Below are 17,256 nucleotides of genomic sequence, written 5' to 3'. Positions count from 1 at the left end.
GATGGTATGCTATCTTCATCAAATAGGGGCACTTGCTTTAACCTAGATCAAAAGTATTGTGGTACCCGTCAGTTACAGAAGTTACAGTTAAAAATGTTAATTTTCATTAAAATAGACCAATGTACGTTCAATGGGTGTTCTTCTTGGTCAGAATGGATATAGGCAGACGTATATATGAACTTAAGAAAGCTAGCAAGGTAATATTGAAATCAGAGTATTTAATACTTTTTGTATAAATTTGTTATGAATAAATATATAGGAAATAATGTAAAATAATGTAAATGATAATAACCATATATAATTATTAGTTAATTAGTAATTAGGTTGAAGAGTCATGTCTAAATGAGACATGAATCTCCATGAAGATACACCTGCTTGGTATATAAGCAAGCCTCTCACTCTCATTGTATAATGATTCTTTTTCACATATTTAATATATAATATTTGTATCCTCATGGATATGTTTATATTCCAAGTCTTCTAAAGTAATTAATCTGTAGTAAGAACTTTATTCACTTCATTTGGTATCAGAGCCACGTTGGTTGATCACTAGGCCTTTGGCCATCAACCTCCCAACAACCTTGTTGTCGTCAATCAAGCATTCGCTACAAGGAGCTTCTCCATTCTGCAGTTGTAAAAAATAAAAAATAAAAAAATTATTAAAAAAATGTTATATAAAAAAATACATATACATACATACATGTAAAAATAAGGCAAAAAAAAAAATCAAAATCAAAATCGTAGGTACCAACAGCAGTGGAAGTCGCAGTATATAGCGTAACCTTGATGTTGTTTCCACTTGGATGATTCCATCAACTCGCAAACCACCATGGATGATTCCATCAACTCGCAAACCACCATTGCAGCCACCACTATTGGACGCCTGTCCACATTCTGCCACAGGTCACCGTGAGTCGCTTCCCGCCTCAATGTAGTGCTACAAATAAGCCTCCACTTCAAAATTATTATTCGGTCGTTGTTGCAAACCTCACTTCCATCGTTTCGTTCCTAGTCACCTTCTTCGTTGTGGTTGCTCTCGTCCCACATGCATCAACCGTTTCCCTTGCCGCTGCTCGACGCCACCATCCCGCTTGTTAACCTACATCCCAACCGTGCTCCTTGTCCATTTCGACAACTCTGTTGTCCGTTGTTTGAACTTTGTTGTCCGTTGTTTGAACCATCGACTGCTATCACAACAACACAACACACCTCGTTGTTGTCTCTTGGCCCCCGACCTATAGCATCCACCCTACTCCACCACTTGTCACTACTACCTCGGTTGCACTGCTGCAACAGAAGAAAATAAAATAAAAACAAAACCCATCACTGCCGACAATGCTGTTGACAACCGTCGTCACTGTCGAAAGACCTGAGTCGCAGGTTTTGTCCATCGCTGGTCATCTGACGCCTTCCTCACAACTGTCCACCACTCCTCGCTGCCCCGCCATCACTCTTCGCTGACTAACCTCCCAACCACATCCACTCGGTCAACCTCATCTGCATTCAAAAACCATCGCCACCGCCACCTTCTCATTGATTTCCTGCCTCCAACCGACACATTTTTTCCAGTCTGTCGTTCTTCCCCACTGTTCCCCCATTGTCGATTTTTTTTCGACGCACTCTGCCACCATATCTAATCGCGTGTTTTGTCGGTTGCCTCTTCCACAAACCGTCATGCCCGTCCAACATTCATTCCACTGTTTTTTTAATTGACTCACGACTTAGTTTTTTTCATTGCTATATATAAGTTATATTATGTTCATTATATGATTAAAATTATTATATAGTTTTAACCATATAAGCTATATATTATAATTATATAGTTTTATAATCATATAATTAATTCAATTATGTAATTAAATAAATAAGGTTATATAAAAAAATACATATACATACATACAAGTTAAAAAAAAAGGCAGAATAAAAAAGAGTAATTAAAAAAAAAAAAAATCAAAATCAAAATCGTAGGTACCAACAGCAGTGGAAGTCATAGTATGTAGCGTAACCTTGATGTTGTTACCGCTTGGATGATTCCATGAAACCGCAAACCGTCATTGTAGCCACCGCTACTGGTCACTTGTCCGCATTCTGCCACAGGTTGTCGTGAGTCCCTTCTCGCCTTAGTGTAGTGCTACAAATAAGCCTCCACTTCAAAATTATTATTCGGTCATTGTTGCAAACCTCACTTCCATCTTTTCATTCCCAACCGCCTTCTTCGTTGTGGCCGCTCTCGTCACACACGCATCAACTGTTTCCCTTGCCACTGCTTGATGCCGACATCCCACTTGTTGACCTACGTCCCTACCGTGCTTCCTATCCATTTCGACAACTTCGTTTTCCGTCGTTTGTACCACCAACTGCTGTCACAACAGTGCAACACACCTTGTTGTTGTCTCTTGGCCCCCAACCCATAGCATCCTTCTTGTTCCACCACTTGTCGCCACTACCCCGATTGCACTACTGCAACAAAAGAAAATAAAATAAAAAAAACTCATGGCCACCGACAACGCTGTTAACAATTGCCGTCGCTATCAAAAGACCTGAGCCACGGGTTCCATCCATCACTGGTCATCTGTCACCTTCCTCACAGTCGTCCACCACTCCTCGCTGCCCCCGCCACCGCTCTTTGTTGACTAACCTCCCAACCACATCCACTCGATCAACCTCATCTGCGTTCAAAAACCATCGCCACCGCCACATTCTCATTGATTTCCCACCTCCAACTGACACATTTTTTCCAGTCTATCGTTCTTCCCCACTGTTCCCCTACTGTTGATTTTTTTTTACACACTCTGCCACCATATCTAATCGCATGTACTGTTAGTTGCCTCTTCCACAAACCATCACACCCGTCCAACATTCGTTCCTCTATTTTTTTAGTTGATTCACGACTTCATTTTTTTTCACTGCTATATATAAGTTATATATAGTTCATTATATGATTAAAATTATTATATAGTTTTAACCTTATAAGTTATATATTATAATTATATAGTTTTATAATCATATAATTAATTCAATTATATAATTAAATTATAAAAAATAAAAATAAAAAGTTATATAAAAAAATACATATACATACATACAATTTTTAAAAAAAGGCAAAAAAAAAGAGTAATTTAAAAAAAAAAAATCAAAATCAAAATCATAGGTACCAACAACAGTGGAAGTTGCAGTAGGTAGTGTAACCTTGATGTTGTTGCCGCTTGGATGATTCCATCAAACCGCAAACCGCCATTGCAGACACCGCTACTGGTTGCATGTCTGCATTCTGCCACAAGTCGTCGTGAGTCCCCTCCCACCTCAATGTAGTGCTACAAATAAGCCTCCACTTCAAAATTATTATTTGGTCGTTGTTGCAAACCTCACTTCCATCATTTCATTCCTAGTTGCCTTCTTTGTTGTGGCCGCTCTCGTCCCACACGCATCAACTGTTTCCCTTGCCGCTGCTCGACGCCACCATCCCGCTTGTTGACCTACATCCCTATTGTGCTCTCTATCCATTTCGACAACTTTGTTGTCCGTCGTTTGTACCACCGATTGCTGTCACAACAATGCAACACACCTCGTTGTTGTCTCTTGGCCCCTGACCTATTACATCCACCCTGCTCCACCACTTGTTGCCACTACCCCGGTTGCACTACTGCAACAAAAGAAAATAAAATAAAAACAAAACCCATAGCTACCGACAACGCTATTGACAACCGCCATCACTGTCGAAAGACCTAAGCCGCAGGTTCCGTCCATTGTTGGTCATCTGCCACCTTCCTCACAGTCGTCCAACACTCCTCGCTGTCCCCGCCACCGCTCTTCGCTGACTAACCTCCCAACCAGATCCACTCGATCAACCTCATCTGCATTCAAAAACCATCGCCACCACCACCTTCTCATTGATTTCCCGCCTCCAACCGACACATTTTTTCCAGTCTGTCGTTCTTCCCCACTGCTCCCCCGCTGTCGATTTTTTTTTGACACACTCTACCACCATATGTAATCACGTGTTCTGTCGGTTGTCTCTTCCACAAATCGTCACGCCCGTCCAACATTCGTTCTACTGTTGTTTTAGTTGACTCACGACTTCATTTTTTTTCACTGCTATATATAAGCTATATAGTTCATTATATGACTAAAATTATTATATAATTTTAAGTTTTTAACCATATAAGTTATATATTATAATTATATAGTTTTATAATCATATAACTAATTCAATTATATATATATATATATATATATATATATATATATTCCATACAAAGTTAAAAGAAGTGAAGAAAAAGAAAAAGAAAAAGAATATGAAATCTCTAAGTAATGAACAAAAACAATCATTCGCAAGCGATATAGAACAATTAATGACAATACTTGAGTGACAACATGCTGATTTTAATGAGGAGAGAAAGAAAATGGAATCCCTATTCCAAGTTGAACGTCCATCATCATTCCCACAAAACGATGTAATCTAGTGTACTGAGAAAGTGCAGCTAAAATATCAAGAGAATGACAAAATAGCCAAACTTCATCGAAACAAGAAAGCGTTAGAACATGAACATAAAAATCTTGTGGATATGCATTACAAAGAAATAATGGAAAAAGACAATGCAATTTCTCGTCTCAAGGACCACATCAAAAAATCACTGACACAAGCGAAGTAGACTAATGTCACAAAGAAAGAACTCAAGAAGCACTTATCAAAACAAGAAGAGAAAACCTTGTGTTTAAAGAACTTTAATAAAAATTTATTAGAACAAATCAAAGATCTAAAAGATGAAAAACTTAAAATTCAAAACACTGAAAGTAAGGTTGATGAATCAGAAATCAAAGAACTTTTACATCTGAGATACCATAATCAAAGTCTACTCACTCAAATTAAGAAACTGAAGGATGATAAGAAAGCATTAAAAGACAAGTTAGAACAATTCACTCAAGAAGTAGTGTCGAAATCTCTAGTCATAACAGTCCAGGTTGAAAATAAGGGAAGGGATACCCAGTGAGTATGACAACTCAAGAAGACAAGTCAGTTGAAGAAACAACACACTTAGATGTTGCAGTTCAGATGATTAACATCCCAAGTGAAGGTTGTGTAACCAACTCAACAACATCGTCCCCTGAAGTAAATAAAAAAAATTCCAAACTCTTAATAAGGGAATGTCAAACCAAAAAAGTTCCCTATCGACATCCGAATCATGAGAGTAGACAACTCAACCATGCTACGTATCAGGACCATTCAGACCAGAAACAACAAACTGATGTTCCAGAGAATAGTGATGTAATCTCAATCCAGTCCTATGATGACAAGTAATTACAAAATTCCAGTGATCAGAATATTACACAGAAGATTAATCTAGGATGGTTCGATCCCTTCTCAGTGCGACAGTTTTTTTTGTCACTTAGAAGATCATATCAACATGTATCGACAAAGATGACAGTTCCGAGACAGAAAGACATTCAAAGCCGAAAAAGAGATCAAGCTTTTTTCATTAACAAGCTTTGAGGACAAAGCTTTTTGAGGAGGAAGGCAATGTTATGAATAAATATATAGAAAATAATGTAAAATAATGTACATGATAGTAACCATATATAATTATTAGTTAATTAATAATTAAGTTGAAGAGTCATGTCTAAATGAGACATGACTCTCCATGAAGAGACACCTGCTTGGTATATAAGCAAGCCTCTCACTCTCATTGTACAATGATTCTTATTCACATATTTAATATATAATATTTGTATCCTCACGGATATCTTTATATTCCAAGTCTTCTGGAGTAATTAATCTGTAGAAGGAACTTTGTTCGCTTCAAAATATGATTTTTCCTATTAGACAACTGTGGTTGAGGGAACTAAATCTCTATAACATCATAGAGTCCATATGAGTATGCATTTTTCCTTTGCTTTTCTGCAAATCACTCTGTCACACTCCGCTGGTTGATATAAGTGGAGAATTTGTGCATGGACACATGCACGTACCCTAAACTAGGCATTGATTCATCTTAGTGAAGCACAACCCTTCAAGGCTCGCGGGTCTTGACGAATCATATGCCAAAGCGAGTCACTCTCATAGAACCTACACATAAGACTCTTACCCGCACTGACTTGCACAAGACTCGTGTTGACCCATTCAGGGTTGTGTGGGAGTGTTCCCCCGCACCCCCCACCCCCGAAATCCACTCCTGAAGCGCGCTTCCGCAAAAAAAAATCGCTCCCTAGCATTTTCTCAAAAATTGTATCACAAAGATGTTCCAAACGCAAAAAAAATTCAAAGAAACAAGAGGTTTTGAGTAGGGAAGCCTAATATTCAATCCTATGGTCCTAGTATTGATATACAATTCATGGTAATGTTCAATTCTTAAAGGAAAAGTGGCATTCTCCTTTATCTTTCATTTTTAGTAAAAGTAAAAGGATGAAAATAAAAGATAAAGGAGAATGTCACTTTCACTGAAAATGAAAGATAAAGGAGAATTTCACTTTTATGAAGCGAACAAAGTTCCTTCTTTGGATTAATTACTCCAAAAGACTTGGAATATCAAATTATCCATTAAGGATATAAATATTATATTAAATATGTGAATAAGAATAAGAATGATGATTTACAAATGAGAACGAGAGACTTGCTTATATACCAAGCAAGTGTCTCTTCATGAAGAGTCATGTCCTATTAGACATGCCTCTTCAACCTAATTACTAGCTTAACTAATTATTATTTATGATTATTATCTTTTACATTATATTTATATTATTTATATATTTTATTTGTTACATTGCCTCCTTCCTCAAAAAGCTTTGTCCTCAAAGCTTGTTGATGAAAAAAAGCTTGATCTCTTTTTCGGCTTTGAAAGTCTTTCTCTCTTGGAACAGTCATCTTCGTCGATACAAGCTGATATGATCTTCTTAGTGACAAACAAAATTGTCGCACTGAGAAGGGATCAGACCATCCGAGATTAATCTTCTGTATAGCATTCTGATCACTGGAATTTTGTAATGACTTGTTAGCATAAGACTGGACTGATTTTACGTCATTATTCTCTGAAACGTCAATTTGTTGTTTCTGGTCTGAAGGGTACCGATACGTAGCATGGTTGATTGGTCTACTCTCGTGATTCGGATGTCGATATGGAGTTTTTAGATTTTCTTCTGGCGAAGATGTTGTTGAATTGGTTATGGAACATTCACCTGGGATGTCCATTGTCTGAACTGCAACATCTACGTGTGTCGTTTCTTCAACTAGCTTGTCTTCTTGAGTTGTCATATTCACTGGATCGGTATTCGTTCCCTTACTTTCAACTTGGACTGCTACGACTGGAGATTCCGATGCTTCTTCTTGAGTGAATTGTTCCAACTTATCTTTTAATGCTTTCTTATCATCCTTAAGCTTCTTAATTTGAGTGAGTAGACTTTGATTATGGTTTTTCAGTCGTAAAAGTTCTTTGATTTCTGATTTATCAACCTTATTTTCAGTGTTTTGAATTTTAAAATTTTCATCTTTTAGATCTTTGATTTGTTCTAATAAATTTTTACTAAGGTTCTTTAAACGCAAAGTTTCCTCTTCTTGTTCTGATAAGTGCTCCTTGAGTTCCTTCTTTGAGACTTTAGTCTTCTTGACTTGTTCGAGTAGCTTTTCCTGGTGACCTCTTAGGCTCGAAATTTCTGTGTCTCTGCTGCAGATGACTTCTTCAAGCTCTTTTTGCTTCTTTGATATAGTTTTTTCGTTATCTTGAAACATCAAATCTGAGATATCCTTAAGGTCTTCTAATGAAGATTTTATTGATTTTGATTTACTTGTTATGTCTCGAAACATGACCATCTTCCCTTTATAAGGAAACGTCAAAACTTGTTTCTTTATGTTTAACATGAATGTACCCAGATCCTTAAACCAGGGTTGACCGAGTATGATGTCAGTGTTTATATCTGTCCTTACAACATGAAATTGAGATATGTAGTTATAATGACCTATTGTCACTTGTAGATCACTAATTTTATACTTGTTTTGGTCAAAAATATTTTTCTTTACACTAATGCTTAGCTCTGGAATTAATAGTTGATTTGCCAAGTTGATGTTGATATAATTTTTATCATTGCTTGGGTTGATGGCGACATTAACTTCTCTTCCTTGGATATTTCCTTTTAGTGTAATTACTCTATGATCTGTAATTGAAAGACCATTATAGGAAAACCTTTCTTCCTTCATCATTTTAACTTTGTATGGAAATATTTTTTATTTTATTTTTTTATTTTTTATTTTTTTATTTTTTAAACTTATTTTATCTCCCTTTATATATATATATTTCCAATATTCTCTACTTCTTCTTCTTCTTTTGTTCACTCTTTTAATAAAATTTTTATATAATAATAATTTTTTTTTAATATATATAATTATAAATTATATATATTATATACTTTTAATTTATATATATTATAAAATTATAATTATATAAAATTTATATATACTTTTTTGGCACCCACTTTTCCTTTCATATGTAACTATATAAGGCTTATATAGTATTTTTTTTATAATTATAATAATATTTTTTTTTTCGAAAATTTGGATGAGTCGTGACTAATTTGGATGAGACGTGACTCTTAGTACGGTCACAATCTTTAGATTTGAACGATTAAAATTATTTAGATCACACCTTTTTTCTCCAATGCTTATCAAAATATCTTTCACTTTTAAAATACCATGGGCAATTACCATGGGTTGTTTCTAAAACCTCGGTTAATGTTCTCCACGTAAAATGTAAAATGTAAAACTTACTACTGGTTTCTAAAACCACGGGCAATTACCATTGGTTTCTAAAATACCATGGGCAATTGTTTCTAAAACCTCGGTTAATGTTCTCAACGTAAAATGTAAAATTTACTGCTGGTTTCTAAAACCACAGGCAATTACCATTGGTTTCTAAAACCACGGGCTTCTCCACGTAAATTTTTTTAAATATACTTCAAAAGATTCCCGCGTATATTTATTATGCACTTTTATCAATAATGTAAAACCCTTTATATATATATATATTTTTTTTTTTTCAATTTTTTTGTTTGTTTGTTCAGAATATATTATTTCCTTTCCTCTTTTCTTTTTATATACCCTTCTTATTTATTCTTTATTATTTTTTTTAAATAATGGCCAAAGACCTAAAAAATGGAGAATCTCCCAATATGTAGCGAAACACTTCAATTATGACAGCAACGAAGTTGATGATAGGTTGATAGCCAAAGGCCTGGTGATCAGCCAACGTGGCTCTGATACCACATGAAGCGAACAAAGTTCCTTCTTTGGATTAATTACTCCAAAAGACTTGGAATATCAAATTATCCATTAAGGATATAAATATTATATTAAATATGTGAATAAGAATAAGAATGATGATTTACAAATGAGAACGAGAGACTTGCTTATATACCAAGCAAGTGTCTCTTCATGAAGAGTCATGTCCTATTAGACATGCCTCTTCAACCTAATTACTAGCTTAACTAATTATTATTTATGATTATTATCTTTTACATTATATTTATATTATTTATATATTTTATTCGTTACATTTTACCTAAATTTTTAACATTACTATGAAATGACTCGGGACATTTGAGAATGGTTCCGACCTCAATGGATTTCATATGGAGAAAGTAGAATTTTAGATCTCACTCAAAATCCAACAGACTTATCAGTTTTTTAAGATTTCAAGATTGGGAGGATTGCAATGTTTCCATTGGATTTTTTCATGTACTAGGGTATGGAACTTGTATTTAATCAAGCCCTCTATGTACCTTGATGTTAGTGACATTGGTTGTCGAACTCCTGTATCATGACCCTACTAAAATGTACCCATCACTCAAACAAAATCTTGTCTTGACATGTTACATTTTTTTTATCTTATGTTAGTTGCTTAGAGGGTGATATTAATGACAAATATCCCAAGATAGGCAATGGTTTTGATGATATGTAGGTATTTGTTGTAGCATGATTTTTTTGGATGCTAGAGACCATATAGAACCTATTTGTTGATGTATTTTCGGTTCAAAGATAGATTTGCACTCGATACTTTTTTATTATGTGCACCCTTACATGCTATAGAAATGAGAACTTGTAAGTTGTGGACATGTGGTTGATGAAGATTATAACTTCTAGATGATTGGTGTTATATCCTTTAATCCATTTTTTATGCTTTTTATATCTAATTTATCATTCTACATGCTTTTGTTGACATATATGCATCAAAATATATAAAAATATATATTATATAAAAATTCGCTCTCAATTTGCTCCCGATGCGGGAGCTTTTGAAAATGTCGCTCCCTGCTCCTGCTCCCAAGCAGCCTTGGACCCATTGACTCGCATACGACTCATATCAAACTCGTACGGCCCTATATACGACCCGTCCCTGGCAGCAAATTTCATTTTTTTTCTTCTTTTTTTTTGACACCAGGTGGAGGGAAAGGGAAAGGGAAAATGGAGGGATTTTGTATTTTGCTGAGCCTTATAAGGGTCATTCTCAACTCCTATACGATTCGTGAAGTCAATACCCAAACGAGTCATATGAGTATGTGGCATGCACCATTGATTCATATTTTGTTGGATGAATCACAACAGTTAGTTGGACTACATCAATTGAAGCAATTGCTATGGTGCGAGTCATAAGGTATTTAAAAAAAATTGAGCAAATGGAAGAGGGTAGATGGCCTAAGGTTGTCTTTAATGATAGATTGTGCAAGAGCAAAAAAACTTGGATGCAGCAAAATAACAAATGGTTTAGTAAATGGGGTATTGGCTGGAATCCGTATCCCATAAACAACAAAGACATAAAATATTTTGTTATGGAAAAGTTCCACAAGCGTACTTGGGATAAGGAGCTAGGAAGAAAGAAAAATTAATATAATGAAGTGTTTAATCCCACTCATAGTCATCAACCAAAAGCATACATAGAGGCCAATATCTCTTGGAGAGCCAAAATTCTTATTGCTCAATTAAGGACTAATTCTCATTGACTCCATTGTGAAATAGGGTGCTAGAAAGGGCAAAGGAAGTGTGGGAGGAAAGAGTATGCATTTTTTGTTCTTCCGGAAAAGTGGAAACAGAAAAACATTTCATTTTAGAATGTGAGGCCTTCAAAGACAACAAGAAAAGTCATGCAGATATTCTGGCAGGTAGCTCTTGGGATAATCTATTTAGCGAGGGGTTTGTCGAGAAGCTGGGAGCATTTATTTTGAAGCTTCATAGAAAAATGGTCGAATACATCAAGCAGATGAAAAAGCAATCTGTCCCATAGGCTATCTTTAGCCTCGTGGACGTTAAAATAATTTCTTTCTTTCTTTCAATATGTACTGTCGAAACATAATGACAACATGCAATGAATGTCATTGGTCTTCTTGCCAAATATAAATAACTACATAAAGACAAGTAGATAGTCTTAACACATGAACTGTTGGTCTTGGAATGGACCTACAATAATGGCTTGGAACTTAGCTCCTCAATAGTAGTCGCAGCACAACTTCTACATGCTGCTACATGAAGATAATTTATTTGCATCACATCTGTCTTATCATTTTCCTTTTAGATGAATTTTTTTAGCTTTTGAAAAGAAGCATTCTTTTGTCTTTCTTTAATAAATGGATTATTAGTTTTCAATTTTTAGAGATTGTTACATATGGTCAATCTCAATTCTTATACAATTTGTCAAGTCAATACCCACACAAATCATACGAGTACGAGTCATGCAACATTGATTCATCTTTTGTTGGATGAATCACAGCAGTTAGTTGGACTACATCAATATGTACTGTCGAAACATAATGACAACATGCAATGAATGTGGTTGGTCTTCTTGCCAAATATAAATAACTACATAAAGACAAGTAGATAGTTTTCACACATAACCGTTGGTCTTGGAATGGACCTACTGTAATGGCTTGGAACTTAGCTCCTCAATAGTAGTTGCAGCACAACTTCTACATGCTGCTACATGAAGATAATTTATTTGCATCACATCTGTCTTTTCATTTTCCTTTTAGATGAATATTTTTAGCTTTTGAAAAGAAGCATTCTTTTGTCTTTTGTTAATAAATGGATTATTAGTTTTCAATTTTTAGAGATTGTTACATATTTTAATTTATCTAATTCTCACTAGAATTTTCACATGTCGCGGGAAAGATTCTTGAGAAATTTCTGGTGGAACATAATTTTAACAAATTTGAAATATGTCAGATTGCTTTTGAGTCAGAAAATGCATACTACAAGACAGTTGGATACCGAGAAGATAATGGAAAGATCGAAAGTACAGATAAGTATCTAGCTCGCATGAAGGCATATGTAACTCTATATGCAGCGATCATTCAGGTAGAACATTAACAATGAATCCAAATTTCCATTTGTCATTTCCTTTTATTATGTTACCAAGGCAGTTGAGTGTTATACTTTAAAGACGTATTTTTATGTGTGTTTATCTTATGTGCAACTGTGCATGTATATGGTTATGCTTAAATATATCTTCCTGACTGCAACTGTCAGGAGACAGGTCAAATATAGGGATTTATTTGTCAATCGTGCAAAACACATTTTATTCTGAAGTATATGTTGGTGTATAAATGGATATGATAAATGGGCTATCTTACATGTTCCGAACCCTTCATATGCCATATTCACTGCAAGACAACTCATCTTTCTATTAAAGAATCTTGAACAAGCCTCCTTATTACACCAAAGTGTTGAGTATCCTCCACTACCTATTAAAAGGTGGGACATCGTTCTTATACTTATGACGTGTGTGACCACCCGGCTCAACTTAAGGGCCATGGTGGCTCAACTGCTAATAAGCAGCCCCCTTGTGGGAGTGTGCAGGTTAGTTTTTGAGGAACTTAACTGTGGTGGGGGGCTATAATATCACCCTGCTTTCACCAAACCGATTAACCTCTAGTGGCTATCTTTTTATCAAAGACAATGAGAAATTGATTTATAAATTATCATAGTGAAATGTTTTAGCTTTTAATATAATTTACTTTGAATCACTATTGGATATTTTATATTGACCTATGCGGACAGTCATCATGATTTAACTGTAAGACAAGTTTAATTCAGCGTTAAACTGTTGATCAGCTTCGAACTAGAAGAAAATTGTGTCAGGTGGTTCAGGAACATGCCAGATATGCTTCCATGTTTCCAAGCTTCTACATATTCATTGAAACAGAGCTGTCAGGCTTTTTGCCTTTCGTGGTTGTTCATTGTGTTCAGAGTTTCTTGGCTTGCATGAAGGATAATTTGGTTGAATTATTTGTTATCCTATTTTCTGCTAAAGGCATAATTTGCTTAATGTATTTGCAGTGTTTTGCGAGGCTAAATTGCAAACTTGTTAGTGAGTAAGATAAATCATGTCTGTCTGTAATTAGTGCTTAATATTATCATTTGGTTGTAGCTATGTTAGAATAAAGCATTGGTATTCAGATTTGCATGAAAAGTTCTTCGCATTGATGTCTTATTTATGCAATGAAGGCACAGAGCTAGAACTGCTTCTTAAGAAACATTTGTTTGTTAATGGTCGGAGCGTTCACCAAATTCATTGAGAAGGGTCTGGAATTCCAAAAATATCATAAACTGGTGAATAAATTTGTTCCTGCTTGGCAAATAAATTTGATCAAACCAAATTAAATTTTGTTTAAATCGATTAAAAAATAAAACAAAATGAAATAAAAAGTACTAGTTATAAACTTGCAAAACATAAAAAAAAAATGAATTCTAGGTAACTAAAAGTTAATCCTAGACAACTTATATTGTCCAAGTGTCATGTTGCCACCAATGACATTAAGCTGCTTCCCAAAAATTGCAGGTTGAAATCAACCATTTAAATCTATTGATGTGCTGCCCAAAATTGATTGACCTGCTACCCAGAACTTGATGCTAATAGATTTAGGTATAAGTTGGTGTTGCAGAGTCATTATATGAGTTACAAGGATGCTACAGTTATCTACAATATTTTATGAAGTTTGTCGAGATCTTTTTTTAATTATTAAAGCTGCTAGATGTGTTTGATCATAGGGAGTCCTTGTATGACATCAAGGAAAGTGTCACAAATGTCATTTGTTCTCAATTATTAGGAAATATAACACAAGTGTTAGGCCATACACTTTTACCTTGAGCAAACTAAGTTCTTGACTAAAAGAAATCGCCCTTCTCCTTGATGGCTTAGGTCACTTTTACCTATTCAATTCTCATTTTCTGGCACAGTTCTACATAATCCATGATTGCATAACTGTGGTGAGTACCTTGCTTGCTTACTTAACCATGTTATGTTAAGGTGTTATGAACATAAATATATCAATGAATAATAATAACAATAAGAATAATTAACAATTATAATTTATAATTATGAAAGAATGTCTGTTAGTTGGGAAAATTCATGAAAGGGCATCCCACCTGGGGCCCTCATTTGTAACCGAACCATATCATTCATTCATACGTTGTTCAATATATTATATTCCATCCTCAATGAATTACTTTAAAGGTTATATTCAAAGTTTTCTGGATTATTTAACTGTGAGCTAGGTTTGGCTGTCATACATGGAAATTTTTTTCTAGTGGCAAGTTTCTTAACATTGTTTTTGCGCTGTTTTTCCTTCTATGACTGTGACATATGTAAGATAGAAGGCAATCGATATAGTTGAGTGTAAAGCATGCTTTTCATTCACTTTACCAAGCACTGCAAATTACCCAGCTATAACTGTTACAACATTATAGAGAATGCCAATCTTTTTTGTTGCCTATGGTCGAGCCTCTTTGCCTTAAAAGTAACTGAATTACGCAATTAATATATTTTCACAGTAGCAAGATTGTCTTCACCTCCACTTTGCTGATTGCAGACAGACATACCAGGCGTTAACAATCTTCATGGTGTGAAGGATGGATGGTCTTGGATGGCTCGATTTCTCAATGCACTCCCTCCCAACAGGTTTACAGCAGCTGCTTTAGAAATATTTTTGAAGGTAATATGCTAAAAAGCCAATATTTGGGTATCACATCATTTATGTTCTTATAGCATACAATAAGTTCTGTCCCTGTTTGATTCTGCAGATAGCTGGTTTCCGTCTCTATCAAGCATATCCTAGACCTTTCACAAAACTTTTAAATGCTATATCAAGAGAGTTTATAGAGAGGCTGAAATCACAAAATGATCCAGACTCAGATCCAGTGATTGACCACTTGGAGACATACTTGACATCTCAGCAATTCAGAAAAGAGCCTGAAGGACGAGCCTTGGCTATCACAGATAAGTCAAAAAGCATACGGGCTTGAGAAAGATGGTGCTTTTCGTTTGATAAAAAAGCACTACTAGAATTTGTGGCACTTTTACTTGTGAGGACAGTTATTTATTTCCCAATCGAGTGTTGGATGAAATTTTTTGGTATTTATAGTTTTCCATTGTATTCAAAATACTGGCAAGCTTCAGTTATTGAAATTGAAATTGAAGATATCCTTGGGAGGCACATACATTTGAGTAGAGATATAACAAATACTACTTTATGGAGGACTGTAGAACCTCAGTATTTGGTGTCATTTTCATTGCTGCAACTGAACTGAAATTAGGCATGGGTTTTGTGACCTTTATCAGTCAATTGTCCTTATTTTGAGAATGAATTTGATATTGTTAAGAATATCAACGGAAAACAAGAAAACTGTGACATGAATACAGTAAGTAATTTGCAATGTTAAGGTATACACCGAGACTAATAATGTTACATTTGGATTTACAGTGTTTTTAAAACCGGCCTAGCTAACTGGTTACCGGTCTAACTGGCCAGTCAGCAGGGCCACCGTTGGAACCAGCTGAAAAACCCAGTTAAGGAGGAAGTTTGGCGAGATTTTGGCCCTAACCGGCTGGTTTTGGACGGAACCGGCCAGTTTGTAGCAAACCGGCCGGTTCCATCCTAAACCGGCCGGTTACCTGCCATGCTCGCCAAGGACCCACAGAGTGGTTTTTCCAAGGTAGTTTAGGGGTTTTGGAGGGAAATTAAGGGTCCATTCCCTCCAAAAATACCCTCTCCAAGCCTTTAAGAGGCTCTTCTCTCTCTCATTTGTCTCACGCATCTCATTTGGAGTGTTTATGAGTATTTGTGAGTTTGCTTGGGAGCTTGGAGGGTGTTGAGTTTTTGCTAGAGTAGTCGTCTTGGAGTTGGAGTTGGAGCTATTTTGGAGATATTTTATAGCTGTCAGTGGAGTTGGCATCTTCAAGAGGAGACTAAGGAAGCTAGTTTGCATTTCCAGGTAAGGATTTTCACTTGAAAATTCCTCATTTGACCGCTGTCCATGAATTAAATTTTTTTATGTTATAAAATTATAAACTTCTCACTTCTACCGTCTATGCTATCAAATCTCTAGTTCTATGCTATCAAATTTTGTAGCCTACATGTGCATTTGTTTTCCTAAATTTAGCTTTGGTTTTCCATGTTGCTTAGCAGCAATTTTTTTTTAAATGGCAGATTTCTTTGCAAATTGTAATTATTTTAAGCAAACATGTCTCCAAAAGCAAAGGACAGTGCATGGGCTCATTGTGATAAAATTGATGGAAAAATGATATGCAAATTATGCCATAAACCTATTGGAGGTGGGGGTATGCTTAGATTGAATCAACACTTGGCTGAGATAAGAGGCCAAGTAACGACATGTGGTGCACCAAATGCAATGTTAGGTCCTATTAGGGCAGAATACATTTCCAAGTTTGAAAAGTTTTATGAGGATAAGGCTAGGGAGCAATGTTGCACAAAGCGGGAGCGAAGCGGAAGCGTTTTTTGGAAGCGGGGATGCCGAAGCGTCATTTTCCAAAAATCTAGGAAGCGAACCGTCCGCGGAAGCGTCTGCTATATATATATATTATATTTTTTTGCATTTATACTCAAAACAAACATCCCAAATACCAAATTAATTGTAGAAGACATGAAAACATGCATATTTTTGCATAAATCAAGATAGATATAACATCCATTGTACATTAATGATCTAGAATCTAGATTCTTCTCCTCTTGTCTAGCCTTTGCCTCTACCTCGATTGTCTAGGGATATTAGTCAACATTGCCCAATTTTGATCAAACTACCTAATTCAAGACTTAAAATATGGTAGAAAAAGCTTAACATGTTTGATCGATGATTTTGACTTGATTGAAAGGTAATTTTTTGCTAAGGGCGTGCCGCTTGACAAAGGAGTTCAACAATTAACACCACCAACACCAGGGTACATATAGGGCTTGGTGCTCTTGATTAAATGCTAATTGCATACCTTC

General features: G+C 35.5%; 1 protein-coding gene across 5 annotated transcripts in view; it reads left to right on the top strand.

Moving 5' to 3' along the window:
* The window catches only part of LOC149211019 (mRNA export factor GLE1-like), a 532,145-nt gene extending 516,604 nt beyond the window's left edge, over nt 1–15,541 (top strand). For all 5 annotated transcript variants that reach the window (XM_089396862.1, XM_089396865.1, XM_089396864.1 and 2 more), the window contains 3 exons: nt 12,197–12,328; nt 14,842–14,964; nt 15,053–15,541. In XM_089396862.1, the coding sequence (XP_089252988.1) occupies nt 12,197–12,328; nt 14,842–14,964; nt 15,053–15,274 (477 nt within the window). In that variant the 3' untranslated portion in view covers nt 15,275–15,541. The remainder of the gene's footprint in view (nt 1–12,196; nt 12,329–14,841; nt 14,965–15,052) is intronic.
* Nucleotides 15,542–17,256: the final 1,715 nt, after the last annotated feature.

The sequence above is a fragment of the Pinus tabuliformis genome, chromosome 1_2, assembly GCF_031772625.1.
Source record: "Pinus tabuliformis cultivar Carrire ecotype Pingquan chromosome 1_2, CPIR1, whole genome shotgun sequence".
NCBI classification, from domain to species: Eukaryota; Viridiplantae; Streptophyta; class Pinopsida; order Pinales; family Pinaceae; genus Pinus; species Pinus tabuliformis.
Note: the sequence above shows the minus strand (reverse complement) of the source record. Positions and strands in the feature narration are given on the sequence as shown.